The 23,376-nt window shown below is 50.7% G+C and overlaps 7 protein-coding genes across 7 annotated transcripts in view; 3 read left to right on the top strand and 4 right to left on the bottom strand.

The window, feature by feature from the left end:
- Window positions 1-182: 182 nt before the first annotated feature.
- BO85DRAFT_467534 (EXO70 family protein) lies at window positions 183-2,416 on the top strand (the record flags this gene model as incomplete). The annotated part of the gene is made up of 3 exons (XM_025662194.1): window positions 183-679; window positions 741-958; window positions 1,023-2,416. Exons 1-3 carry the CDS (start codon window positions 396-398, stop codon window positions 2,414-2,416), a joined length of 1,896 nt encoding a protein of 631 aa, XP_025517791.1. The 5' UTR covers window positions 183-395.
- Window positions 2,417-2,615: 199 nt separating this feature from the next.
- ade13 (adenylosuccinase ADE13) lies at window positions 2,616-4,958 on the top strand. The gene is made up of 9 exons (XM_025664981.1): window positions 2,616-2,746; window positions 2,825-2,911; window positions 2,978-3,705; window positions 3,771-3,887; window positions 3,943-4,015; window positions 4,069-4,147; window positions 4,210-4,216; window positions 4,274-4,331; window positions 4,405-4,958. Exons 1-9 carry the CDS (start codon window positions 2,695-2,697, stop codon window positions 4,653-4,655), a joined length of 1,452 nt encoding a protein of 483 aa, XP_025517790.1. The 5' UTR covers window positions 2,616-2,694; the 3' UTR covers window positions 4,656-4,958.
- A 765-nt stretch (window positions 4,959-5,723) lies between these two features.
- Window positions 5,724-7,714, bottom strand: BO85DRAFT_252168 (uncharacterized protein). The gene is made up of 5 exons (XM_025654943.1): window positions 7,163-7,714; window positions 6,860-7,044; window positions 6,438-6,743; window positions 5,935-6,359; window positions 5,724-5,878 (listed from the first exon to the last, which is right to left on the bottom strand). Exons 1-5 carry the CDS (start codon window positions 7,462-7,464, stop codon window positions 5,852-5,854), a joined length of 1,245 nt encoding a protein of 414 aa, XP_025517789.1. The 5' UTR covers window positions 7,465-7,714; the 3' UTR covers window positions 5,724-5,851.
- Window positions 7,715-12,099: 4,385 nt separating this feature from the next.
- BO85DRAFT_252197 (PDK/BCKDK family protein kinase) lies at window positions 12,100-14,031 on the top strand. The gene is made up of 4 exons (XM_025654944.1): window positions 12,100-12,460; window positions 12,558-12,706; window positions 12,771-13,762; window positions 13,820-14,031. The coding sequence occupies exons 1-4, from the start codon at window positions 12,349-12,351 to the stop codon at window positions 13,881-13,883; spliced, it is 1,317 nt and encodes a 438-aa protein (XP_025517788.1). The 5' UTR covers window positions 12,100-12,348; the 3' UTR covers window positions 13,884-14,031.
- Window positions 14,032-15,067: 1,036 nt separating this feature from the next.
- On the bottom strand, window positions 15,068-15,889 carry BO85DRAFT_447730 (uncharacterized protein). The gene is made up of 2 exons (XM_025659778.1): window positions 15,568-15,889; window positions 15,068-15,440 (listed from the first exon to the last, which is right to left on the bottom strand). The coding sequence occupies exons 1-2, from the start codon at window positions 15,824-15,826 to the stop codon at window positions 15,238-15,240; spliced, it is 462 nt and encodes a 153-aa protein (XP_025517787.1). The 5' UTR covers window positions 15,827-15,889; the 3' UTR covers window positions 15,068-15,237.
- A 1,027-nt stretch (window positions 15,890-16,916) lies between these two features.
- On the bottom strand, window positions 16,917-19,523 carry BO85DRAFT_252144 (SKN1/KRE6 family beta-glucan synthesis-associated protein). The gene is made up of 6 exons (XM_025654942.1): window positions 19,418-19,523; window positions 18,701-19,363; window positions 18,455-18,632; window positions 18,291-18,395; window positions 17,716-18,238; window positions 16,917-17,655 (listed from the first exon to the last, which is right to left on the bottom strand). The coding sequence occupies exons 2-6, from the start codon at window positions 19,309-19,311 to the stop codon at window positions 17,072-17,074; spliced, it is 2,001 nt and encodes a 666-aa protein (XP_025517786.1). The 5' UTR covers window positions 19,312-19,363; window positions 19,418-19,523; the 3' UTR covers window positions 16,917-17,071.
- Window positions 19,524-21,906: 2,383 nt separating this feature from the next.
- The window catches only part of BO85DRAFT_467529 (uncharacterized protein), a gene marked incomplete at its 5' end in the record, with an annotated part of 1,813 nt that continues 343 nt past the window's right edge, over window positions 21,907-23,376 (bottom strand). Inside the window, 2 exons of the mRNA XM_025662193.1 lie at window positions 21,907-22,308; window positions 22,383-23,226. Coding sequence (XP_025517785.1) covers window positions 22,277-22,308; window positions 22,383-23,226 — 876 coding nt within the window. The 3' untranslated portion in view covers window positions 21,907-22,276. The remainder of the gene's footprint in view (window positions 22,309-22,382; window positions 23,227-23,376) is intronic.

Here is a 23,376-nt window from a genome sequence, read left to right as displayed (position 1 = left end):
GGAGCTGGAAGACGCGCCGGGAATCTGCCGGAAACATGACGACATGTCACGTGGGGCGCATCCAGGAAATCCTCGGCGCCGCAGACGGGCCGAACTTGCTGGATGGGGATTAGCGTCCCTCTTCTGTCCGGGGGAGATTGAAGGGCCACAAGCTTGCTTCTTGAGCTCCTCTCTCTCGCCTACTAGTATGCTTGCTTCATGAGGCCAGGTGCCTCATCGGCCAGCTGTTATTTTTGCTGTCCTTCCCCTCTTTCTTCTCTTCTCTTGCCTGACCGCCAGGGTCAAAGACATGACATCATCTCCTTCCGTCGCGAGTGTCTGATTCCGGTTACGAATCCCTGATTGCCTGACACACTAGTGGGACCTGCGCCGATCGAGGTCGAATCCTCACAGCCATGGTTGCTCCCAGGAACGCCGCCTACGCGGAGGAGAGCGCGGAGGTCGAGGTGCTATACGCCAACCTCGAGAAGCTCAAACTCCTGACGAAGAAGATTCAAGGCTCTTTGAATCGCTTGGAAACCGGGGGCAATGTGGTGAAGCATGCGATCGGGCCAATCTACAGCAATACCCAATCGCTACAGATCACCAACAGCAACATAGATAAGGTCAATGAAGCCATTGAACGCCTCCGCCAGCCTCTGGATGCCAAGGGAAAGGAAGAAGGAATTATACGATCAAGGTATGCAGCATCTTCGCGGGTTCGGGCTTATTCAGGGAATGTTTGGCTGACATCTGTTCAGCCCCCAGACCGTCGGTTTGTCGCAATACCTCTCTGCTGTGAAGCGCGTGGAAAAGGCCTTGGTCGACCTCAACTCAACCAATCTACGATCGAACCAAAAAGCTATTTCCGAATTTACTTCTTTGCTGGTGCTTGGAAACTCCCAGCTCCAGGACATGCTCCGCGGCACACTGAGCGACTACGTTAATCCGATCGAACCATTACACTACTTAACTAAAGGTCGGTGTCTAGTACACAACTCTCACTCAGACATGAGATACTAATGATTTGCGCTTCACTGTAGAACTCTCATTCCCCTCGCTACCTGATGAAACTATCGCGGAGTTGGGCCCGGTATGTTCGGCTATCGGCTCTGCAGCGAGCTATGGGCCGCAACGGGGTGATGGCGGAAACCCCGCTCTCAAAATTTACGCCGATATTCGCGGACCATATATCACATCGAGCTTGCAGAACCTGGCCATAGCATCTCTCAATACTGTCAAACGACGGGCTGCCGACGGTCCCTACAGGCAAGGCACCAACGGTATCGGGATCTATTCCAACGCTTTAGAAAGCTTTATATATGCAGAACATGATATTCTCGTGCGGGTCTTTACAGGTGATCAACGGGGACTGGCTTTGCAGGCAACTTGCCGCTCCGCTTTGGGCGAATATGCGCAGACTTTGCGAGAGCTCAACCAGTATATCAGGGCAAACCTCATGACGGATTGCTTTTTGGCGTTCGAGATCATCGAGATTGTTACTGCCATGTCGTACCGTGTGGAGTCGAAAACAGGGGAGCTGAAAAGCCTTTTCATCGAGGCTCTCAGGCCGGTTCGGGAGACGGCCAAATCGTCGCTTTCGGAGTTATTGGAGGAGACAAAACGCAAGGCCGCAGGGATTACCATGCTCCCGCCAGATGGCGGGTCTGTTCCCCTTGTCAATGAAGTCATGAGCTCCCTTACTACCCTGACGGGCTATTCGGGGCCGCTCGCATCGATCTTGACATCTCTGGGAGATGGAAACTGGCGGTCCACGACCAATGCAGCGCCCACGGCGCCCTTGGATGTCAGCCCGGACAGCATGACCCTTTTATCGCACTTCATACTCGATATGATCGAAGCTCTTATGATCGCCCTGGAAGCTCGAGGCCGAGCACTTCACCGCTCGAAGGCAGTCCAGGGCGTTTTCTTGTCCAACGTATTCTGTACAGTGGATCGCTCCATCCGTCAGAGTTCTGAGTTGGCCCGATACCTTGGCTCTGCCGACAGCATTGCACGAATCGACACATTCCGCAAACGGGCCACTTCGACGTATCTCGATGCATGGAAAGAAACTTCCCACTACCTTCTGGATGTGCAGTATACCTCTCGGGGCTCTGGCGGGTCAGCACGACCGGCATCTGGAGGTGTCGTCGACTCCGCCGCCATTGTTAAATCACTTTCATCTAAGGACAAGGACGCTATCAAAGACAAGTTCAAAGCTTTCAATGCTAGTTTCGATGAACTGGTGGGCCGCCACAAGGCACTGTATATGGAGCGGGAGGTGCGCGGGGTGCTGGCTCGGGAGGTCCAGGCTGTTCTCGAGCCACTTTATGCCCGATTCTGGGACCGTTATCATGAGATCGACAAGGGACGAGGCAAATATGTCAAATACGACAAAGGCGGTTTGTCGGCTCAATTGGCGGCGCTTGGATGAGGATGGAAATCTTAGATATATACCTACCTTACCTTCTTATATTCCTAATGTGATAATATGTGTAAAAAAAAGTCCTCCCCCACGATTTGGGCGTCATGTGGTGATAAGCAACTCCGGCGATAACGTGACCGATAAGCGGAGACCCCGCCGCGTTCATCCACTCCACTAGAAATTTGCTGGTCATCCCGCACAACTTTCGCCTCGCCCCTCCTCCGCCTTTTCCCCTTTTCCTCTTCCCTCAATTCCTTCTACAATCTTCTCAATTCCTCACGGCCAAGATGTCTGCCAGTAACGATGTCTACCAGACCCCTCTCAACTCGCGCTACTCCAGTAAGTCACCCGATAACACCTCGGGCGACCTCCTGCCCTCATAGTGCGATATCGGACTAACGGGACACCAAACTCCAGGCGACGAGATGAAGTATCTCTTCTCTCCCAGGAACCGTTTCTCTACCTGGAGACAGCTGTGGCTCTGGCTCGCCGAGGCCGAGAAAGGTAAACCATACTGCCCATTGTCGTGCTTTCGTCACCCCGTTTCCGTTGCCCGACTAACCCGCACAGAGCTCGGTTTGCCGATCTCCGATGAAGCCATTGAGCAGATGAAGGCCCATCTCACTATTCAGGACGACGAATTCAAGGTTGCCGCTGAGGAGGAGAAGCGCCGTAGACACGATGTCATGGCTCACGTTCACGCCTATGGCCAGGTCGCTCCTGCCGCTGCCGGAATCATCCACTGGGGCGCCACCTCCTGCTACTGCACCGACAACGCAGACTTGATTTTCCTTCGTGACGGACTCGATATCCTCATCCCCAAGCTTGCTGTCGTCATTGACAAGCTGTCTGCCTTCGCTAAGCAGTACAAGGACCTGCCCTGCCTGGGTTTCACCCACGGACAGCCCGCTCAGCTTGTTACCGTCGGAAAGCGTGCCTCCCTGTGGATCCAGGACTTGCTCATGGACCTGAAGAATCTCGAGCGGGCTCGCGATGACCTGCGCTTCCGTGGTGTCAAGGGCACCACCGGTACTCAGGCCTCTTTCCTCCAGATCTTCGAGGGCAACCATGACAAGGTTGAGCAGTTGGATGAGCTGGTCACCGAGAAGGCCGGTTTCAAGTCTGCGTACATCATCTCCGCCCAGACCTACTCCCGTAAGATTGATGTCGATGTTGGCAATGCCCTCGGCTCTTTCGGCTCTACCTGCGAGCGCATTGGCATTGACATCCGTCACTTAGCCATGCTGAAGGAGGTTGAGGAGCCTTTCGAGAAGGACCAGATTGGTAGCAGTGCTATGGTGAGGAAAAAATTCAAAGGACCAATGAGAGCTACAGGAAATACTAACGTGGTTGGTCTGTGCAGGCTTACAAGCGTAACCCCATGCGGTCCGAGCGTCTGTGCTCTCTCGGAAGACACCTTCAGAACCTCCCCAAGGATGCTCTGGACACGTACTCCGCTCAGTGGTTCGAGCGCTCTCTCGTAAGTTTGCGAGATGTTTCTCGTTATCCGATTTCATTATTAACGGCATGAACAGGATGACAGTGCTATCCGCCGTATCAGCATCCCCGAACTCTTCCTTTCGGCCGATGCCTGTCTCATCCTTTTGAGTGAGTTTTCAGCGCCTTTTCCACTCATCTCTCCCGATGCTGACAACCGTTAGACAACGTCACCTCCGGCTTTGTTGTTTACCCTGAAGTCATCAGACGCCATGTCAACGATGAGCTGCCCTTCATGGCCACGTAAGTTCCAGATGCCTCTAACCCCATTTTGAAGCTCCAGCTAACCAAGAGACCAACTATAGTGAGAACGTAAGCCTTCCGCGTCCAGAACCGTGTCTTCCAATAATACTAACCATAGCATAACAGATCATCATGGCCTGTGTGAAGAAGGGTCTGTCCCGTCAGGACGCCCACGAGGAAATCCGTACGTCGCGCGGCCCCCAAATCCAGTCCCACACTAGCTAGCCCTAACCTAAAAACTTCTTGCGCTACAACAGGTGTCCTCTCCCACCAAGCCGCCGACAACGTCAAGAAGCTCGGCTTGAACAACGACCTGCTCGACCGCGTCCGTCGCACTGCTTTCTTCGCCCCCATCCTGGATGAGCTTGATGCTCTCCTTGACCCCAGCACCTTCGTCGGTCGTGCTCCCCAGCAGGTTGAGAAGTTCCTCTCCACCGAAGTGAAGGAGGCTCTCAAGCCCTACGAGGCCCAGGTCGCCAAGGCCGAGACCTCTGCCCTCTACGTATAGTTTCTTCCCGCACGCGCGCACATATAGACACGTCATGGAGTTATACCGAGCGGGTAGGCCGGACAGGAGCGAATTGGCGTTTTCTTCCTCCACAATCTCCCTACACAAAAGCGAAATCTAGTCATGCGATATGCCAGCGAAATCTGTTCCAAGTATCTTGGTTTGACTAAAAACGGAAGAAAACTAGAAAGGCCGTTTTAGCAGATTCCAGCAGTCTAAAAGACCATGTGTATAGATAATATAATTGATGAAATGATACGAGATGTTAATAATGCACGTTGAATAAATATTCTCCTTGTTGGTCTCCATGTTTACAGTTTAAGTGACGTTAGACGATGTACCTGTCCAGCGGAGAGGTACATACTACTACATACCTATTGTACTTTCCGTCCCCTTATCGGAAGCCTAGAACGCAGTGGCAGGGAAGTTGCTGCTGCAGCCCCGACGGCCCAACCAGTCGGCTGTGGTAAAACAGAGTTTTGGCAGAACTCAAAACTGTGGGGAGAAATTTTACTGCAACATTGTATCTACAGGTCCCCAGGCTGTATTCAAAGACACGGTATGCAAAATAAACTACGACTAACCAAGTGTGTGAATCCTTCCGGTTGCGAGTATCTGTGTTCTATAAATTCAGTGTAATGTATTGTGACTGGTTCAATCGAGAAAACATAGACACAGTAGTAGTAGATGATGATGATGATGAATGTCAATAACGCCTTGGCCATTTAAATACCAGACAAACAGATGTGATGTGTGGATGAAGCTGCGAGGTTACATGATGGAACAAGATAGAAAGAAGAAAAATGCAGTGAAATAGATATGAGGGTGCGCGATGTTATAAGGTAGAGCGAAAGGAAACAGAAAAAGAAAGCGAAGAGAAAGAAGAAGGAGAAGGAGAAGAAAGAGAAGAAAAAAGTAGGAAAAGGAAACACCTGTCCCATCCATCAAAAGCAATCTGGCTCGGAAATAATACTTCTCATGAGACGTCAAGGTTTGACAGATAAGACAATACAGCACAAGAAAAGCAGCGAAATATAGACACGCTGTCGGTCACTGTTGAGATGAGGCATCGTGTATTTCAGAATACCTGAGGGGGATTTGGGTTAAATAGAGCGCACGTTTTAGGGACATCCAATACCGTAGTTAGCTTCGAAGGAACCTTTGAGCGGATGGCACAGCACCACTCCGTCATCAATTCAGAGCATAGCCAGCCAGTTGATAACCTAAGGGGCTGTTACTGAAAAGTACTTGGTGGCAAAATATGCAGAGCCTCACTCACCATCATCGCTTGTATCAAAGCTACCTTCTCTCCGTAGTGCTTACCATCCCAACTATCAGCTTGAAGGGTCGCATTGTACATTCCCAGAGCATCCAAGCCTCTGTTGCGGGCTTCTTGGGCGGTGTCTTGTGAATACTGCCAGCTGGATGCGTGGATGTTGTCCCTCGAGTCCTTTTGAAGCCCAGGAGCTGTCGGACCTACCCAGAGAAAAGGGGTGTTCCGTCCACTGGCCTGGGCCAGTGTGAGCCATTCATCCATGCTGCTTTTAGCTGTAGACAGGGAATAGGATGTGGAAAGGGAAAGACTCAGGATCACGGGAACGGGTCTATTTCGGCCAACTCCTCGGGCGACCATTCGACGAAATTTGTCATACACACCCCTAGGGGCAGGAGAACTGGCTGTAGCGAGGAAGGCATGAGGAATACCTGAGAGCAAAAAGCATTGTCAGCAATCCAGCCCAGATGTGAGCATTGATGGTGACTAAGATGCTGGGGGGTGCTTACGGGATGAACAAGCGTAAGGCCTGCGAGGGGCACTGCTTCCTTCTTGAGCGTATACCTCATCACTCGAAGTAATCCGCAGAGGTAGGCACGATCTACTGGTGAACTGGGATTCACATCGGCAATCATGGCCATGTCCTTTGTTTATCTCCCACTCTTTCAGGGATCCAGTGGCCAGGTCCTCCCGCAAAAGAATGTTGAAGCCTGCATAGGCATCGGCCAAGGTATCATCACCCACAAAGACGATTCCATCGAATTTCCGAAGAATGTCGCATACTTCGGCGCTAGTGAACCAACGATAAGAGCATCCTGGAAGGGAAGGTCAGTTTGAGTGTCAAGAAGGCCACTGTTGCCCCTCTGGAGCCCCTCCGAGAAGCCGAAGTGTCCGGATACGAGAAGAGAAAGACCATCGATTTGGCACTTGCCTTGAGAGGTATACGCAGCGTCAAAACCGTGACGCCCGCCATTGCTCATGGCGTTGAGCAGGGCATCACGAGATTGGCAGTATGGATTGCTTGAAGCACGTTCGCCATCACCGGGTTGAGGGGGGCTGAAGAGGGACAGGGAAGAAATGTCACACTCTTGACGACCCACATAGGGAGCCAGTAAACTATGTACAAGACGGGGCCAGATGAGTAATTGGGTCATGGACCAGGAAACGATGAGGTCAACCAAGAAGGGGAGAGAAAAACAAGGAAACTGACAGGGAGAGGCATCCAGGGACTTACTCATTCGTGTCTTTGGGGGTGAGAGGCTGTTTGGAAGAGGCGTAGAAGGGGTAGTAGAAGACATCCCGTATCAGCCAGACGATATAAAAGACACCCAACACCCACAGACAAGCCATCAGCTTGTACGTGGAGGATCGCCAGGTGACCCTACGAATCAAGCGTCGACCGTTGGGCCCTTCGATCGGGCCGCGTCGCTGTGGAGCATTGCTTTGCTGCATCCCGGAGAAAGGATAGGCAAGAGCTTCGTTCATAGTAGATGAAATTCCCAATGATTCGCTGTGAGAGGCACGACGGCGAGACATATTGGGTTTGTTTACATGAACATGCAGCTGGAGGGGTAGTAGTACAAGGGGGAAGGGAGAGAGAGTCAGGAAAGATGCATCTGCTGAAGTACCAGAAGCCCTTGTTTGCTTAGGTGACTGACTGCCCAGGGCTAATCCAGTCACAATGCAAGCTGAAGTCTCGGAATCAGGCAGGATTTCCCAGCCAACGTAATGGGGCCAGCCAGGGGAAGCACCCCGAGAGGGCAAATAGGATAGTAGATAGTATCGGAGTAGGAAGGGAGGGAGGGGGGTTTGTGATTTGTGTGGTTTGAGGCCGGAGACAGGCCGTCTTCTCTGGCACGACTCGCCCGAACGGGTAATCAGAGAGGCACGTAGAAGTGATGGCGATGGATAATGATGATGATGATGGGGTTAGGCGTGATAGTAAGATGTGGCGTTGGAGACACTGACTGCTAATTTCCTAAAGCAGGAAATAAACAATCACCACACGAGAGAAGGAGGGGGGGGGGTGGTGGAAGATGGGAGGGGGAGTAGCTGAAGAGTGGAGGGAGGTCTTTAGATGTCTCCTTCCGATTGGGATGATATTATTCCCAAGAATTGGTGCCTCTCTCTGTTTCTCCTTCTCTCTCTCTCTCTCTCTCTCTCTGTCTCTCTCTCCTCGTCGTCTTCTTCCTTGCTTTCTTTCTCTCTTTGCTTCGATTCTCTTCTCTTGTTCTCCTAGTCCTAACTGGACGTGACTTTGCTTTCCCTGCCACCTGAGATTTCCTTCAGTCAAAGTCGACGGTTGCCCCAAATCCGTTCCACCAAGTGGCCTCTCGTTCTTTCCTTTTTGAGCCGGTTTCTACTTCCCACCCAGTCTTTGGCTCTGTTGGTTTGACTGGTTTGCTTTCAGGCTTTAATATTTTCTTTTTTCCCCTTCCTTTCTTTTTTTTTTTTCTTCCTCTTCCAATTTTTCCCCTCTTTTTTCACTTCTGTCTGTCTGTCTGTCTTGTTTGGTCTCCTCTGTCTTGGCTCACAAGTGGTCCTCTTTTTTTCCCCTGAATATTAACCAATACGAAGGCTCCAATGACAGGACCACACACGCGCACACACAATGGGATCAACAGAGTGACAGAAATATAACCTAGAAGGCAATGGAGGGGCAAGTAGTAATTATGAAGGAGGGGCTAATTGACTGGTTCCGGGCCAGTGAAGGGCAGAGATTCGGCTTCAACAGCATGAGCGCAAAAAAGGCAATGCTGGGAAGGTTTGCGGATCCTCTCTATCGGGTTCCTGCCAATGAGTGAGTGCACAGCAACAACCCAGCCAGATAGTCTGGTAAACGCCTTCTCCAGTGCAATCGGGAAGATTAACAATAAGAATTGCCAAAGGGAAAAAGAAATATGAGATCCAAAACAAGAAAAAGCCAACTAATCATCAAAAATCTATGAAAAGGGAAGAAAAAAAAAAGAAAATAAAAAAGACAATTAGAAGAATGAATCCCAACAGAAGAGGGATTGAAGAAGAAACCCAGAATACACACACACAAAAATTTCAGAGACCATAAATCAATACTAGTAATGAAATATAATAAATGAGAAAAAAAAGGTATGACGAGGGTTTTTGATGTTCGTGCAATGCCGGTTTGCATCATTTTTCTTTTCGCACCCCAATTTTTTTTGTTCCTTTTGGGTTAGAACAATAAACCCACAGGGTAACGGAAATAAAAAACGAACAACTAAAAACCGACACATGCCCTCAATCAAAGCCGCTGGAACAAAATCCTGGGACAAGCCATCCTTCCACTGCATGTAAACAAACTGGTCGATGGATCCATTTTACCCCCCTCCCTTCTTGTCCCGATCCATCAGTCCACAGCCGGAATGAGCTATAGCCATCATCATAACACATAAGAATGGCAACGAAACCCACTCCCGCACACAAATAATAACAAGCCTCGGGGGAAGAAATTGGTCCGTGACATCAAATCGGACACTTTCCACTCACCTATTATGGAAAAGTTTGCCCCTCTAAATCGTAATCACTGCGTTTCCCGACCACTTCGGGATCTGTCACAGATCACACAATCGATAGAAAAGAAGTAGATAAATAATCAAAAAAGAATGGAAGAAAAATATATAGTATGATAGTGATAAAAATATATATAGAAAAAAAAATAAAAAGTTGAGGCCCAAGATAAGGTGGTGAGATCAACACCAAATCTGAAACCAAATAAAAAAAAAAACACAAATAAAAGTATCGGTATCCCCCAGAGAAGTCCCGTGGAAAAGAGAAAGTGAACTCAGGGTCAACCCAAGAGGTTGCCGGTGCTTCCTCGGCGATTTTAAAACGGTCAACTCACACCGTACGGTGAGATGAGGGCCAGTCAGATAACCTGACGGGCAGATACTCGAGGTGACGACTAGTTCTCCGGTTGGTGGGCCAGACAGGTGTCAAAAAAGTTAACGAGACTCCACTGTTCAAGAAGGTTTCGGGCGGAAAGGACATGCGCAGAATTGAATGTGAGACCAGAGGGACGCCAGCTGGAGTTAACTGAACTATGGCCCCGGTAATTGCAAGCTAACTAGGGGAGGAGAGAGCCCCTTTAGGGGACGAACAAGGGCCTTAGTTAGAGCCAGTCCATGGTCACCTTTCTTTTTTTTTAATGACAGGGGGTGTGGGTGGGTTGTCATCGACGGGGGTATGTGTGTGTGCGTGTGCGTGTGTGTGTGTGTGGAAAATCGGGCTCCATCTCTCGCAGACTCACATTTCTTCTTTTCTTCGAAAGTGACAGAGCAGAAATGACAGAAGATCATGACGACGCAATGATGGGTAAGGAGTCACCACCTGCCTGAAAGGCTTGGGTTGGGCATCCGTTTTCCATGACCGTTCATCTCAATTTCCTCTTTTTTAATTTTCTTTTCTTCTTCCATTTTTTTACTTTTTCTCTCTTCTTGTTGCTCCGCCTCTTTTTCCAGCCCTATGCAGCGGTTTGGGGAGTGATAGGAGTTCTCACCGCGTCGCGTCGTCTCTCATCCTCGCTCATCTTTATCAGGACGCGGCCTCGCCTGATTGGCTCTCCCCGTCAGTGGACTAACCATCGGAGATGCACCACGAGGATCTTCGCTGCTGCGGCCGTCGTTTAAATATTCCACCTGGGTCTCTTTGCTTTTTCCTGCTGTTGTGTCCGTCCAGTGACTAAGTTCTAGAGGTAATGAACCCAAGTACAAAGCCACGATGTGGCGGTCCAGCAGATGGTTGCCCAGAACTTTCTTCATTTTTCGTATGCAGGGACAATACGGGATAGAACCACGAGCATACGTCCAGAACAATACAATTTTTAGCTTTTTACTTTATGTCATAAGAGGGATGTTGTCCTCTACCACATCTGCAATTTTTGTTTTCCCTTCATGAGACGATTTGTTTCTAGTTCAGCTTCCCCGTCAAGTGTTGCTAGCCATCAACGTGGCAGGTGACTAGAATTCTGTTCATCCAGACCCTATGGGAAGTGGTCACGAGGCCGATCCCAACAGCGATAAACTCCAGCGATAAACTCCCCAGAGAGTTACTGACTACTAATTGGGAGCCGGTGTACACGGTATACATAAGCTTGCTGAGAACCTCGTGAAGAACCACGGATCACTGGGGACACCCGCGGGAAGGGGTGAAACCTAATCAGGGTGTACCTTGACAAAAGCAGCCAGCTGCGTTTTTAAGATGGAGGGAAGAGACAAAGAAGCAAATCCGAGGCTGACAAGGAACTCTAGACTACCTTACTAGTAAACTGTTACTCTTGCTGGATGGGGTTCTGGCCAGTCGGAGTGTGCGCGTGCCCCGGATTCGAACCAGCCTCGGACGAAGGGGAGATCCGGAGAAAGGTTCAGCTTGACACCGGCAATCCCGTGTGCGTCGACCTAGTTATTGCTCGTGACTACAGCTATCTACTAACTATTTCTTGACTAGTCAATAGTTGACACACACTACAGTGACTACCCAGGCCCGGAGAATATCAGCTTAAGTAAGATGAAGGTGCATATAATGCCACCAGCAGCAGCAAGGGTCACATCGACACATCCCCACAGACACAGTCGGCTGAAAGGGTCTGCGCGATGAGGCAAGAGGGGATGGTGATGGAACATGGCCAGCCATGACCAATTTCCTCCGTGGAAGGGCAGATCTGCGATGTTGTCTGTCCGCCAGCAGAGCAGAGCAGAGCAGAGCAGGCGATTCACGGAGTATTTGAGCCCGGAGTGTTCCTGCTTTTCCCTAAGACCGGGTGGTGCAATGGGCCTTTCTTTAATAATCCTTATAAAAGAGTGGCTCCGAATCGGCAGAGGAAATAACAATATCCTCGGCCAAGCACGGGATCGCAGACGGCAACTGCCCCCCACCAGCACACGTGACTCTTCACTCCCCGGGAATTGAGCGTCTCAGTCTCCGCAGCTGCCCATCCAAAAAGAGTCATTCCTCCTCCACCGGTCGGTCTGCCCACTTCCCTCCGCCCGTGCTCTCTTTCCTTTTTCTCTCGACTTTCCCACCAAACACCCCCAAAGTGTCTCGATCGGTCTGAAAAAGTAAGATCTCTTCTTGGCTATTGTTTGTTCTTTTTTTCTGTCTATCTATATTATACCCCGTTGTGGTATATATCTCTCTGTCTCCTGCCCACCCGAGTTCCTGGTTCTCTGCGCAGGCACCATTCCGGGGATCTTCATACCGCCCGCCGTTCCGAGCTCGCCTGCGAGCGGAGGTGTCCCTCAACCTCGGTAGTCCTTCTCCCACCTCTCTCACTCCTTACCAACTATCACAATTGACTGACCAGCTATTCGACCAGCTGCTCTCAATAACTTGGAGCGCCTGTATAATTCGCATTGGTTGTATCGAGTGCTATTCCAGGCCGTCTGGCCTGATCCTCGCGTTGACATCATGTGGAAGCCGTCGGAGAGTCTGATGAACACCATCAGACATTATGCCAGCTTCCCTGCTACTGGTGTCTCTCTCCGGCAGATGGTGCAGTTTGGAGATAGGCCCTCCACAGGTAAAGTCTTCTTGTTTTCTTTTACAAGCACTCCTCTCTTTCTTTCAACTTCTTGAGTGTTCACCCCGCTAACCTCATGATCTTTCCCCCTCACCAGGCACCCTCTTTCGCGCCTCACAGTTCCTTTCCGAAGAACTCCCAATACGTCTCGCTCATCGGGTCCAGGATCTTGGAGAACTTCCAGATGGTCTCAGTGAAATGCCATCTATCAAGAAGGTCCAGGACTGGTACGCACAGTCGTTCGAGGTATGACTCATACCCGCCGCTGGAAGTTGGTTCTCGGGTGACCGACTGACATGTGATAACGTAGGAAATCATCAACCTCCCTCGACCTACTCTGACCCAGGAAGTCAAAACTCGTCTGCTTCGTCCGGGGAGGCTCAACGGAGGCACTTCGAGGATCCTCTCCGAAACCACACAGAACCCTAGCATCCGTGAAGGACAATACCGCTCGTCTCCCTCGTCCCTGTTGAACGGCAACGGCAACGGCAAAGGCGCCGCCGTGGGCCGAAGATACTATGCTCCGTCTGATGACCATGGAGATTGGCCCCCAGAACTGAATGATTACAATGAACGCTTCGCCAAGACGTTGCAGCACATCAAGCGGAGACACGACAGTGTTGTGACTACCGTGGCTCAAGGTATCCTCGAATGGAAACGAAAGCGCCAACGTCTGCAGATTGATTCCACCGTACAGTCCTTCCTTGATCGGTTTTACATGTCCCGGATTGGTATACGAATGTTAATCGGTCAACATATCGCATTAACGGAACAAACGCATGTGCGACAACCAAACTATGTCGGTATCATCTGTACGAAAACCAATGTGCGCGAGGTCGCCCTTGAGGCTATCGACAACGCTCGCTTCGTCTGTGAGGATTACTATGGTCTCTTTGATGCCCCCAAAGTGCAACTTGTCTGCAAGGAAGATCTGAACTTCATGTATGTTCCGGGTCACTTGTCCCATATGCTCTTTGAAACCTTGAAGAACTCCTTGCGTGCGGTCGTGGAAGCCCACGGCGCAGACAAGGATGCCTTCCCGGTCACCAAGGTCATCATCGCGGAGGGCAAAGAAGACATTACGATCAAGATTTCCGACGAAGGTGGTGGCATCCCTCGCTCCGCCATCCCCTTGGTCTGGACGTACATGTACACTACCGTAGAGCAAACTCCTAGCCTGGATCCCGACTTTGACAAGAGTGACTTCAAGGCTCCCATGGCTGGTTTTGGATACGGTCTGCCGATCAGTCGACTGTATGCTCGCTACTTTGGTGGCGATCTGAAGCTGATCAGTATGGAAGGGTGAGTGCCAAGGTCCCGACCAATGTGAACGACCCAAGGTGACTAACCACACGCTAGGTATGGCACTGATGTCTATCTCCATCTCAACCGGCTCTCTTCGAGCTCGGAGCCCCTGCAATGACAATTACCAGTCATGAGGGATGGTCGTGTCCGGTTCTCCACTTCCCACCGACTGCATCCTTTCTACACAGAACCGGATCCACCACCATCCCAAGGATTGACGCCGATGAATATTCAAAGCGCACGGATGCGCAATCGGGAAGTTTCCGAACGCAAGCAAGTTGGAGATGCAGCAATTCTACTCAACGCTGAGACGCGTGGATAAAGTAGATGCAATTTTGCTTGGCGCTTACCCTCGCCCAGTCAACACGCCCATGCCGACGCACTAGACTGGAGTACTAGTGGGGACAGAACTTCTAGAGAACTATAAGCCACGAAACCTTGTCATACCATGGCTCAACATGTGACATGGTCGGCCCCCTTGCAGGCCTTGTGGGTGGAAAGGTGCTACTACCATTTTTATACTTGTTGAAAAGTGTTGCGCTGGCATTCCCCTGTGTTTTGGGGAGGATGTATTGAGATTCAGGCCGCATTTCTGGTCTATTAGATACCCTTTTTGGTACGATGGATCCGCGTTGGAAGACACAGACGCTCATGCATTCATTGACCTGAGTCGTATTTTGGAGATCTATCTATACACCACTATAGATGATTGGGCGCCTGTGCCTGCATGCTTCCCTGGACACCATCTTTTGTTGCTTGTTTGCTTGCCATTATTGATTGCTATTGGTTACCTTGCATGTTATGCATGAGTCGCAACCCTCCTTGTATAGTATGTTTCTTACGGATTGACGGAATATGGTACGGTATGGTTTTGGATAGGATTTGTATGTACACAAACGCAGCGCTGAATCATTGTTTGGATATGTGAATAATACACCCTAGAATTAAACCCGTAAGAGAAAGCTTAGCATCTACTTAGTACTACTCCTCAACCAACCCCCTCCTCCTCTCCCTCTCCCGATACGACGCCGACTGCTGCAACCCCCTCCCCCCTCTCACTCCCCTCCCCACCCGATCCGGCGTCCCCATCCTCCCCTTCATCTTCGACGCCGCCGACCCAGACCCGGAGATCGACCCCGACCCCACCGACGCAGGCGATGACTGCATCCCCCCAGCACCGCTAGCACTGACCGATCCCCCCCGTCCCGCACGCTCCATCATCGGCCTCCTCCACCCCGCATCATCCGTCTCATACACATCCACCACCTGTCGCGGCACAATCATCGCAACCGTCGACAACGACGACGAAGCAATACTGCTCGTGCTAGGATGCTGTACCGTGAACCGGTCTGCGCGGATCGAGGCCGCGGCTTCGGGGTCCTCGGGGGCGAGAAGGCGGGATAGAAATCTTCGGCGGGATTGGGGGAGGGTCTGTATATTATTCATTCGTACTGTTAAACATAGTGATGCATTTATGGGGAAGAAGTGGGGGAGGGGGGAGAAGTTCTTACCTCCTGATGCGCCAACGCTTGAATCGTCAGTAGTTCCCTGTCTAGGAGGACACATAACGCGGCGTGGCGGTCTTCGCGGAGGCGAGTGCGTATTTGACGTTCTTGGTCGAGGGTTGTTTGGTAGAGTGTTGGGCCTAGGTTGGGGGTTGGTGTTGTTGGGTAGGCTTGGTTGATTTGTTAGTGGGGTTCAATTGGTGGTAAAGTTATGGGATGTGTGGTTGATTGCGGGGATGTTTGCTATGTGCTGCGCTGGGTGAATGAAAGGTGTGCTGGGGGGGTGTGAGTACTTACTATACCCCATTATACCCGACTGAGGCCGCGAAGACTGTAACGAGTACTCTACCTGCATATCGTCATCGTCCTCCGCCGACTCGCTCTCTTCGAGGTCGAGTTCGCGGATCAAAGAGTCTTCATCGCCTTCGAATGCTTGGATGTAGATCTCTTCTGGGTAGTCGTTTTCGAGTTCTTCGTCCTCGTCATCATCGGCAATCACGATGGGGTCTCCTTGGCGACGGCCGGGGTTGGGTGTGGGGATGTTGGGGTTGAACATTATTTCTTCTTTTTCTTCTCTTCTTTGTTTCTTTCGTTGAGGAATTGAGATTGAGGTGTGATTTGGGGGGGGGGGGGGGGGGGGGGGGTTTTTTTTTTTTTTTTTTTTTTTTTTTTTTTTTTTTTTTTTTTTTTTTTTTGGGGGGGGGGGGGGGGGGGGGGGGGGGTAGTGCGTGGAGGATGTACGTTTTTTGTTTCTGTGTGTGGTATATGCGCAGAGCGGGTATTGTTCAAGTCGCTCCGGTTAGCATGTGAATATGCGTAATGCGCGCTGATAGGAAGCACGGAGATAATTGATAAATGGTTGGAAGTTGTAAGTAGGATTGTGTATATGTAAGAAGTGCAGAAAGTATGCTGGTATGTCGATAGACAGAGTGGAGGTGCTGTGTGCTGTGGGAGTGTGTGATTCGTGCTCAAAAGTATTCGGTAGAGCGACACGAGCTCCGCAGTGCTCATACACTGCACAGGTCGAGCTGTAGAGCAGATATGAGTGAGGAAATGGGCGAACTCTAGCTGACAGAAGCTGCACGGTTGACTGTTCGGTGTAAAAGTACTGTTCAACCCCGTCCGGCAGGATTAGACAAGTCAATACTCCCGTCGTGCTGCGGTTCGCAAGAAGAAGAACTGGCGCGAAGCTGAATGAAGAGAGAGGAAAGAGTGGAGAGGATGACGATGGCGGAGAAGGAATGGGTAGCGCGGCTTAGTCACGGGGCTGCCCTACATGGCGGGTTGACAGGTCACTTTTACGAACCGCTTCACTGCGAAGGATGCCATGACTCGCGATCAGATGGTTCATTGGTATTCATTTCTATAGAATATCTCTATATGTTCGATCATTACTCGCTCAATGCTCGAACAATCCACGTCCATCCCCTCGATGCCTCCATCCCAGTCACTCAAACAACCCTCCCATCCGAAGAAGCCACTATACTATGAAGCTAAAGCACGAAACATCCCAGCACGACACGCCAACTGGGTAAATGCGAAAGAATTTGCATAAATTACAAGTGAAGATCAAGATGCGATATGTCAGACCCCAAACCACCAGCTCGAAGGACGAAAAGACGCCGTCAACGCCAAAGGATAATGCCGCTAAAATGACTCGCAAGCGCCTATGACCGGCACCATGAGCATGCCAGTAAGCCGTGCGGTGTTTGTATCAAGAGAGACCGGCTGAAACTGATCTGGTATTCCCAGAAACGCTAGGTAACACTCGAAGATCGAATCCCGCGTCCCGTCGAAAGAATCAGCACCCGTTCATTAATGAATTCGTGGGCCAGTCGTATCCGGCATCACCCCTGCTATGCATCAGAAACTCCACGCTACAAAGTCCAGGGAATGGATACACATACCATGTTGTTATGTTGTTGTTAGTGTAAGCCTCTGCATGACTGGCAATATACTCGGTTGTCTCATAGCCTGGCGGGTCGCAGGTGATGCTGATATTGTCGGGATCCTGGTATATGCGGATATAATCGAATCTCATAAATCCAGGCATTATGTCGCGGATGGTCTCATTGATCGGAGCGAAACTCCATGCCATACCCAGGTTCATAACTATCGACATCGGCTCCATGGGAATCATCCGCTGTCCAACGTTGCCGTTGGGACCAATAGCTCGCCCGTCTAGGGTCCAGGTCTTATCCTGGCCCACGAACCAGGTCACGTTCCCTACCGCACCCGGGGTATACTCGAACGCATATACTTGGTACTCGGTCCCATTATACCAGCGGTTGTTGAGGTTGGTCAGGCCAGACATAGCCTGCTGGTACGGCCCGCCCCGGTAGGAATTTATCTCGGTGATACGAGGGTCGTACACCGCAGTATAATCTGCAGGTTGTCAGATCAGATATGACCAGGCGCATGTTGTCAGCAGCGTTAGGCACCTACCGTAGTCAGGCATGTACCAGATGTCAAATGGAGCCATTTGCAAACTCTGGGACGCGGTTCCAATGAAAGCGTTTGGGTTGTTGTTCAGAGGGCCTACACTGGCCTCGATCACATCGATTTCCGGGGCGCCACGGGATTTGCCCGGGGTGGGATGATCGGCACCGTCACAAGTGCACGCCGGTAGACGCATGCCTGGAAGAAAATTAATACCATCTGGAGAACTTTGATTCGGCGTAATGCCTGCATCGCATCCGTCGTAGTAGCTGTATGGCCACGTGCCATCCGTGGTCGCAGCATAGCCCGGGCGGCCTAGGTTGCCCATCGCCCAGAACCCGGGCCAAAATCCAGATACATCTCCAGCTCCGGGCAGGGAGATACTGGCTTCCAAGCGTCCACCAGAGAAGCACAGCTTATTCCAGCTTTGCACCATTCCCGAACGGTAGCCCAGCTCATGGTTGGTAAACGCATCGAATCGGATCTCCAATGATCCATCTTTCGTTGTGACAGCATCCGGGTCATACCACTATCAAGGGGTTAGTCGCGATGCATTGGTGGAAGACGATGTCAGTACTAGCCTCCAGGTCCTGCGTCACACCGTACCAGAAATCCATGGCCTGATAATAGGCGTCATCCCCATCATAAAATGTTCGGCCAGGGGTTTCGAATTCGTCAGAGAACTGCTCCGGGTTAATGACTATTCACTGTTGTAGCTCACAATATCTTCTCCCTGACTCACCACTAACTGCCATTCCTTCCCATCCACTGTCTTCTTTGTCATTGCTGATTCAGGCGTATCCGGGTCTATCAATCCAGTCCGCAAGTTGGTGAGACCTGCTCGATCCCCGACGTCAAGACACAGAGTATCGGCAGGATCACATGTCGGCACGTATTTTCTTGATATCCCGCCCAGGGCAGTTCTAAAGCCCAGTCAGTATGCGTCCAAGATGAGCGCGGTGCTGAGACCAGCAGGTCATGGATGACTCACATTACTGGGTAGGCAACAAATAACACTACAAATCCCACCGTCATGAGGAGCAGCCCACCCAGATTGACCAAACCCCGCTTGTTCCATACATCGCACACAATATCCCTGTCGTTTGGATCGGGATTATGCATATAGTCATCCTTCTCAACATCCTCCGGGAACAATAATAATCCTTCTGTTGGCATTATGTTGTACTTTTCCGTCACTGTTTGGGTGTTCACGTCATCCCCTTCACTTTCTGCACGCGAGGGCGCCCGGGAATCTTCGAAACGACTGTACAGGTAAGCTCTGGCATCATAGCTGACCGCCTCTGAGCTCCAGCTCGTCCGTCGCGAGGACCGAATCGACAGTTCGGGAGAGCGCAGTTCCTCTCTGACGCGGTAGGGCCGCGGGGGTATCAAAAGCTCGGTTGATTCCTGGGGAGTGGGCGAGCCCCATGTCGTCGGGAACGTGGCTTCAGAGGCCGACTGCACCATGCCGGGGGTCAACGACCGCCCCATCTGCTGGGGCGGTACTGACACGTAGGGATCATCGGAGTCGGCGAATGGGTCATGTTGGCCCGAATTGACACGGATGTGAGGTGTCTCGCGCAAGATCGCCTCTTCGGACATCCTGCGATATGAAGGTCGGCCTCGAGGAGACCGGACTGGACGCTTTTGGATGCTAATTTTGAAGCTTAATGGTGCTTAAGTAGATTTGGTGTCAATGAGCGGTTACCCAGTATACCAAGATCCCTTCTAGCTTGGTATATCACACGTCCTCCACTGCGCGTCCTTTGTGTTCCACCTGGTCAGGCAGATGCCCACCCTCTGGAGACCAGGTATTTCACTGCAAGCCCAAATATGATTGACGAGGGATGTCAACTGCTTAGTCGTAATGAGTGACAATGGAGGCGCGATAAATATCGGGTGTGCCAATGCGATAATGAATGTGAAAGTGGTTGTCTGATGCCCGCCTATATCCTAGAGCCAGTGCATATATTCAACCCCGGAGCTGAGCACGAGGATCGATTGATCTGACGAAGGGTTGAACTGATGCGATATGACTTGTAGCTAAGGGATTGTGGGATGAGCGACAGGAAGATAACTGTGCAGATAAAGAAAGAAGGAGTAGTGAACCGCTGAATCGCTCACAAGCCGAAGAATATCGCGGAGGCAGAAGTTGAGAGAGTGAAAGAAAAGAGAAAGCACGCGAATTGGAACCCAGATGAAGATGGTGACAGAGACAGCCGTGACGCAGGGCTTCAAGGAAGGGATGGGCAGCACACGAAGTGAAGGAGGAAGAAGAAGAAGAAAATGAAGGTGTGATGAGAGCGAGAATGGGAGAATGGGAGAGAGATGAAGGTGTGTGGCAGCCAGAGTGTGAACAAACAATGTCAGTCCCTCGAGTGGGCAAGTTGGTCCTACATGCATGGATGAACCCAAGCTTTTTCTTCCCTAATTTTCCTTTGAATTTCCCCTTTTTGCACCAGAATGGAATCACCTTAATTTTCCCTGCTGGGGTGACGGCGGCATTACAGCTGCAGGAGGGAGGGAGTAATTACAGGAGGGTTTGCAGTGCAACGACATGGGCGGAATGCATTAAATCAATTCTAGAGTCTAAAATCCCCTGGTGGGATTGCCAGGTCCAGAAAGGGCGGCAGCTGCATGGATGCTGCTTCGAATTGAAGTTATACTGCATCCCCTCGATCCCCGTCCGTGGCTGCGGTCTTCCTTCCAATAATGTGATGAGCTGCTGCTGCAACACGACGCAGGTCCGTCCCAGTTACCGTATACACTTGCTTACGCAGTCAGGAATCAACTCCTGAGGAAAGGGCCAACTTTCCCCGGCAACCCTTTTTCATGACAGATGAGATTCCTGAATGTTGGGAAAGAATCCGGTTGCCCTTGACTGGCGGGAATGACGGGCCCTGAACCATGGAATTTCCATTCTGGGCCGAAATACAAAAGTTAGTCAATCCCCATCTCGGGCGCATTAGTCCTGTTTGGGACTAGTCAGTACCAGGATGGAACGGCCACTAGTTCTCAAACTGATAACTTACAGTAACTTGCAGTTGCGCGAACTGGATTTAGCGCCGATCATCTGGTATTGTAACTTGGTAATAAACACGTCTTGATCTTTCTTTCTCTCCTTCCCGCATTCTTGCCGCCGTTGGCCATTGACGACTACATTCCATCTCTCCTGGCTGCCTGGATTATAGTCTTCGAGGGGATATAAGATAGGCAGTAAAGAATCGCCAAGTGGTCCCTTGTTCAACTGACTCCATCCAGCCCTGGATAATCCAACTTTATGATTTCCCGTTGCCAGAGAGCAACTTACGAATCTCTGCTATCGGCCCGGACGGGAGTGCTCAGCCATTGCCGATGCCGCACTATTTCCGTCAAAGGGATATATTATCCAACCTAAATTCGCTGTTCTCGCTGGCTATAAGGTTGATTCTAGAATTAGCAGCCTGGCTGTACAATACGTGTCGACCAGACAGAAAGTTAATCCGACTGCTGACTGACCATCAAACATAGGCTTCATCGTGATCCAATGGATCCTGTGTAACATACTATACTGGTTAGTCTGAGGCTGATTCATCTACAAAGCAGCCGTCTCCTTGGCGATGTACCTGCTTTGCTCGGCTAGACGCAGAGGGTGGAATAATGCTCTAAGTTTATCACCTATCATCCTCATAAGTAGAAGTGGAAAGATCCCCCGTATAGCGCTAGGAACCCCTGGCCTGTGCTTTGGCGGTTTGTTCATCCCGCATGGACCACATTCCACTGTTAGTCAACCAACTCATGTAGTTAAACTTGAGTCAGAGCTTTCAAGCTGTTTGATCAGTAGCTGGGTTTGCAATTGAAGTTGGCTTTATATCTATGTGTAACCTAGACCAGCCACCAACACGTCAGCTCGGGTCAGATCTGGCACAGCCAAGTCAAGACCAAAGTCAACGACTTACAGTGCCGGGCGCTTAACTACCCATCGCTTTTGCCCGGGTACGACTTTCAGACCACTAGAATATTAATCATACTTTTAGTAGCCAATACCTCTTATTGATGACCATAGACTTTTGATAATTGAATCATGATCTATCTAGGGTTATTTGCATGGAAACCTGCTGGTTTGGTTTCTTGATTTGACATAGTACTTGCTACTTGTAGTATATATATATATATATAGTATACCACTATGTATGCTGTGACTAGTAAGCATAGCATACTATATCCTCAACTACCCAATACCCTTCTTCGACTCCACAAATGCCAGACCATGATTACACCAATAATATCGCAAATCGAGCTGGCCAGTCTGGCCGAAGACTATCAGGATATACCTCTACCGAATATATTACCTACTACTCTATTCCTACTGAAAGCAACCGGACCTGAATAACTGCTCTCATTAACCACTTCCATAGCTAATATATACACAGTAATACATACAGCAATAGTCAACGTCTATCAGTATCTGACCCCTAGTCCACCAACAATACCCACAGCAGTCTGCAAACAACATCAACCACAACCATCAATTTTAGTCAATCAACCTGAGCAGATAAGCCATCACCCCTTCTTAAACCTCTCAATCTCAATAGACACCTCCGTCACATAGAACAAACCCTATGCTTCCCATTGCATATCAACCACCCCCAGAAACATATCAATCAATCAATCATCAATCACCATGCACTCACCAGCATGAACAATCACTCCTCCTCCTCCACCACCACCACCACCACCATCACCTTTGACACCCTTCACACTCCCCTCTTTCCCCTCCCTCTCCTCAACCTTAACCTCCACCATCTCTTCATCCCCCACAACCGCCCACCCCAAACTCGCCACATTCGCCGCCAAAAACCCATCAAACCTCTCCACCACCCCCCTAGCACACCCATCCACCACGCACCGAAACCTCCCCTTAACCCTCTCCTTCACACAAACCGCCGTACTAAGCAACTGCAACGACCTGCCCACGCCCAGGGGCACCCACCCACCCCTCGACGCCAGATTAAAGACCATATACCAGACATCATGGCCGCGGGGAATAGCCCTGCACGCGACGCGCCAACCACCCATGAGCTTATCAAAGCCCGGCCACGAGATCGCGCAGATATTATTGCAATCGTTGTTGAGCATCACGGGGTGTGTGGAGCTGGGCATGCAGGGGAGGCGGGGCGGGGTGGTGTAGTGCATGTTGGGGTCGGTGGCGCAGTCGAAGAAGAACAGGCTGTCCCGGTTCTGGGATGAGAAGGGCAGTGGGTGCGGGGAGCATGGGAGGTAGCCGATTTGCAGGTCGTGGAGGAGGTAGAGTCGGATGTAGTGCGCGTGTCGGGTCAGGAGGGTGTAGATGGTTGGGTTGGCGAAGGCGTGGTAGAGGGAGTGGGGGTTGCGGAAGGCGAAGATGTAGGAGGTTGGGTTGGTGATAATGATGGCGGGGTCGATTGTGGTTGTTGTGGGTTGGGAGTTGTTGGATAGGATGCAGATTGGCTGGTTGTTGGCGGCGTCGATGTGCAGGAGGATTTCGGTTTGGTGGTGCTGGTCTTGTGATTGGGCTTGGGGTGGGTAGGGGATGAAGAGGAATTCGGGTCCGGGTTGGATTTGAGGTTGGATTTGAGGTTGGATTTGAGGTTGGATTTGAGGTTGGATTTGAGGTTGGATTTGAGGTTGGATTTGAGGTTGGATTTG

The sequence above is a fragment of the Aspergillus piperis genome (assembly GCF_003184755.1).
Source record: "Aspergillus piperis CBS 112811 unplaced genomic scaffold BO85scaffold_5, whole genome shotgun sequence".
NCBI classification, from domain to species: Eukaryota; Fungi; Ascomycota; class Eurotiomycetes; order Eurotiales; family Aspergillaceae; genus Aspergillus; species Aspergillus piperis.
This window is presented reverse-complemented; position numbering and strand designations above follow the sequence as displayed.

What these genes read in the sequence shown, in the direction of transcription:
- BO85DRAFT_252168 (XM_025654943.1), bottom strand. Translation starts at nt 7,464, where the DNA reads ATGTCTCGCCGTCGTGCCTCTCACAGCGAATCATTGGGAATTTCATCT. An exon ending in GCCTTACGCTTGTTCATCCC is followed by an intron (nt 6,360 to 6,437) that starts GTAAGCACCCCC and finishes TTTTGCTCTCAG; the next exon opens with GTATTCCTCATGCCTTCCTC. An exon ending in CTTTGATACAAGCGATGATG is followed by an intron (nt 5,879 to 5,934) that starts GTGAGTGAGGCT and finishes ACAGCCCCTTAG; the next exon opens with GTTATCAACTGGCTGGCTAT.
- BO85DRAFT_447730 (XM_025659778.1), bottom strand. Translation starts at nt 15,826, where the DNA reads ATGTTCAACCCCAACATCCCCACACCCAACCCCGGCCGTCGCCAAGGA. An exon ending in GTCGGGTATAATGGGGTATA is followed by an intron (nt 15,441 to 15,567) that starts GTAAGTACTCAC and finishes AAATCAACCAAG; the next exon opens with CCTACCCAACAACACCAACC.
- BO85DRAFT_252144 (XM_025654942.1), bottom strand. Translation starts at nt 19,311, where the DNA reads ATGTCCGAAGAGGCGATCTTGCGCGAGACACCTCACATCCGTGTCAAT. An exon ending in TTTGTTGCCTACCCAGTAAT is followed by an intron (nt 18,633 to 18,700) that starts GTGAGTCATCCA and finishes ACTGGGCTTTAG; the next exon opens with AACTGCCCTGGGCGGGATAT. An exon ending in GTGTGACGCAGGACCTGGAG is followed by an intron (nt 18,239 to 18,290) that starts GCTAGTACTGAC and finishes ACCCCTTGATAG; the next exon opens with TGGTATGACCCGGATGCTGT.
- BO85DRAFT_252197 (XM_025654944.1), top strand. Translation starts at nt 12,349, where the DNA reads ATGTGGAAGCCGTCGGAGAGTCTGATGAACACCATCAGACATTATGCC. An exon ending in TGGAGATAGGCCCTCCACAG is followed by an intron (nt 12,461 to 12,557) that starts GTAAAGTCTTCT and finishes CCCCCTCACCAG; the next exon opens with GCACCCTCTTTCGCGCCTCA. An exon ending in GGTACGCACAGTCGTTCGAG is followed by an intron (nt 12,707 to 12,770) that starts GTATGACTCATA and finishes GTGATAACGTAG; the next exon opens with GAAATCATCAACCTCCCTCG.
- ade13 (XM_025664981.1), top strand. Translation starts at nt 2,695, where the DNA reads ATGTCTGCCAGTAACGATGTCTACCAGACCCCTCTCAACTCGCGCTAC. An exon ending in GCTCGCCGAGGCCGAGAAAG is followed by an intron (nt 2,912 to 2,977) that starts GTAAACCATACT and finishes TAACCCGCACAG; the next exon opens with AGCTCGGTTTGCCGATCTCC. An exon ending in TGCCTGTCTCATCCTTTTGA is followed by an intron (nt 4,016 to 4,068) that starts GTGAGTTTTCAG and finishes GACAACCGTTAG; the next exon opens with ACAACGTCACCTCCGGCTTT.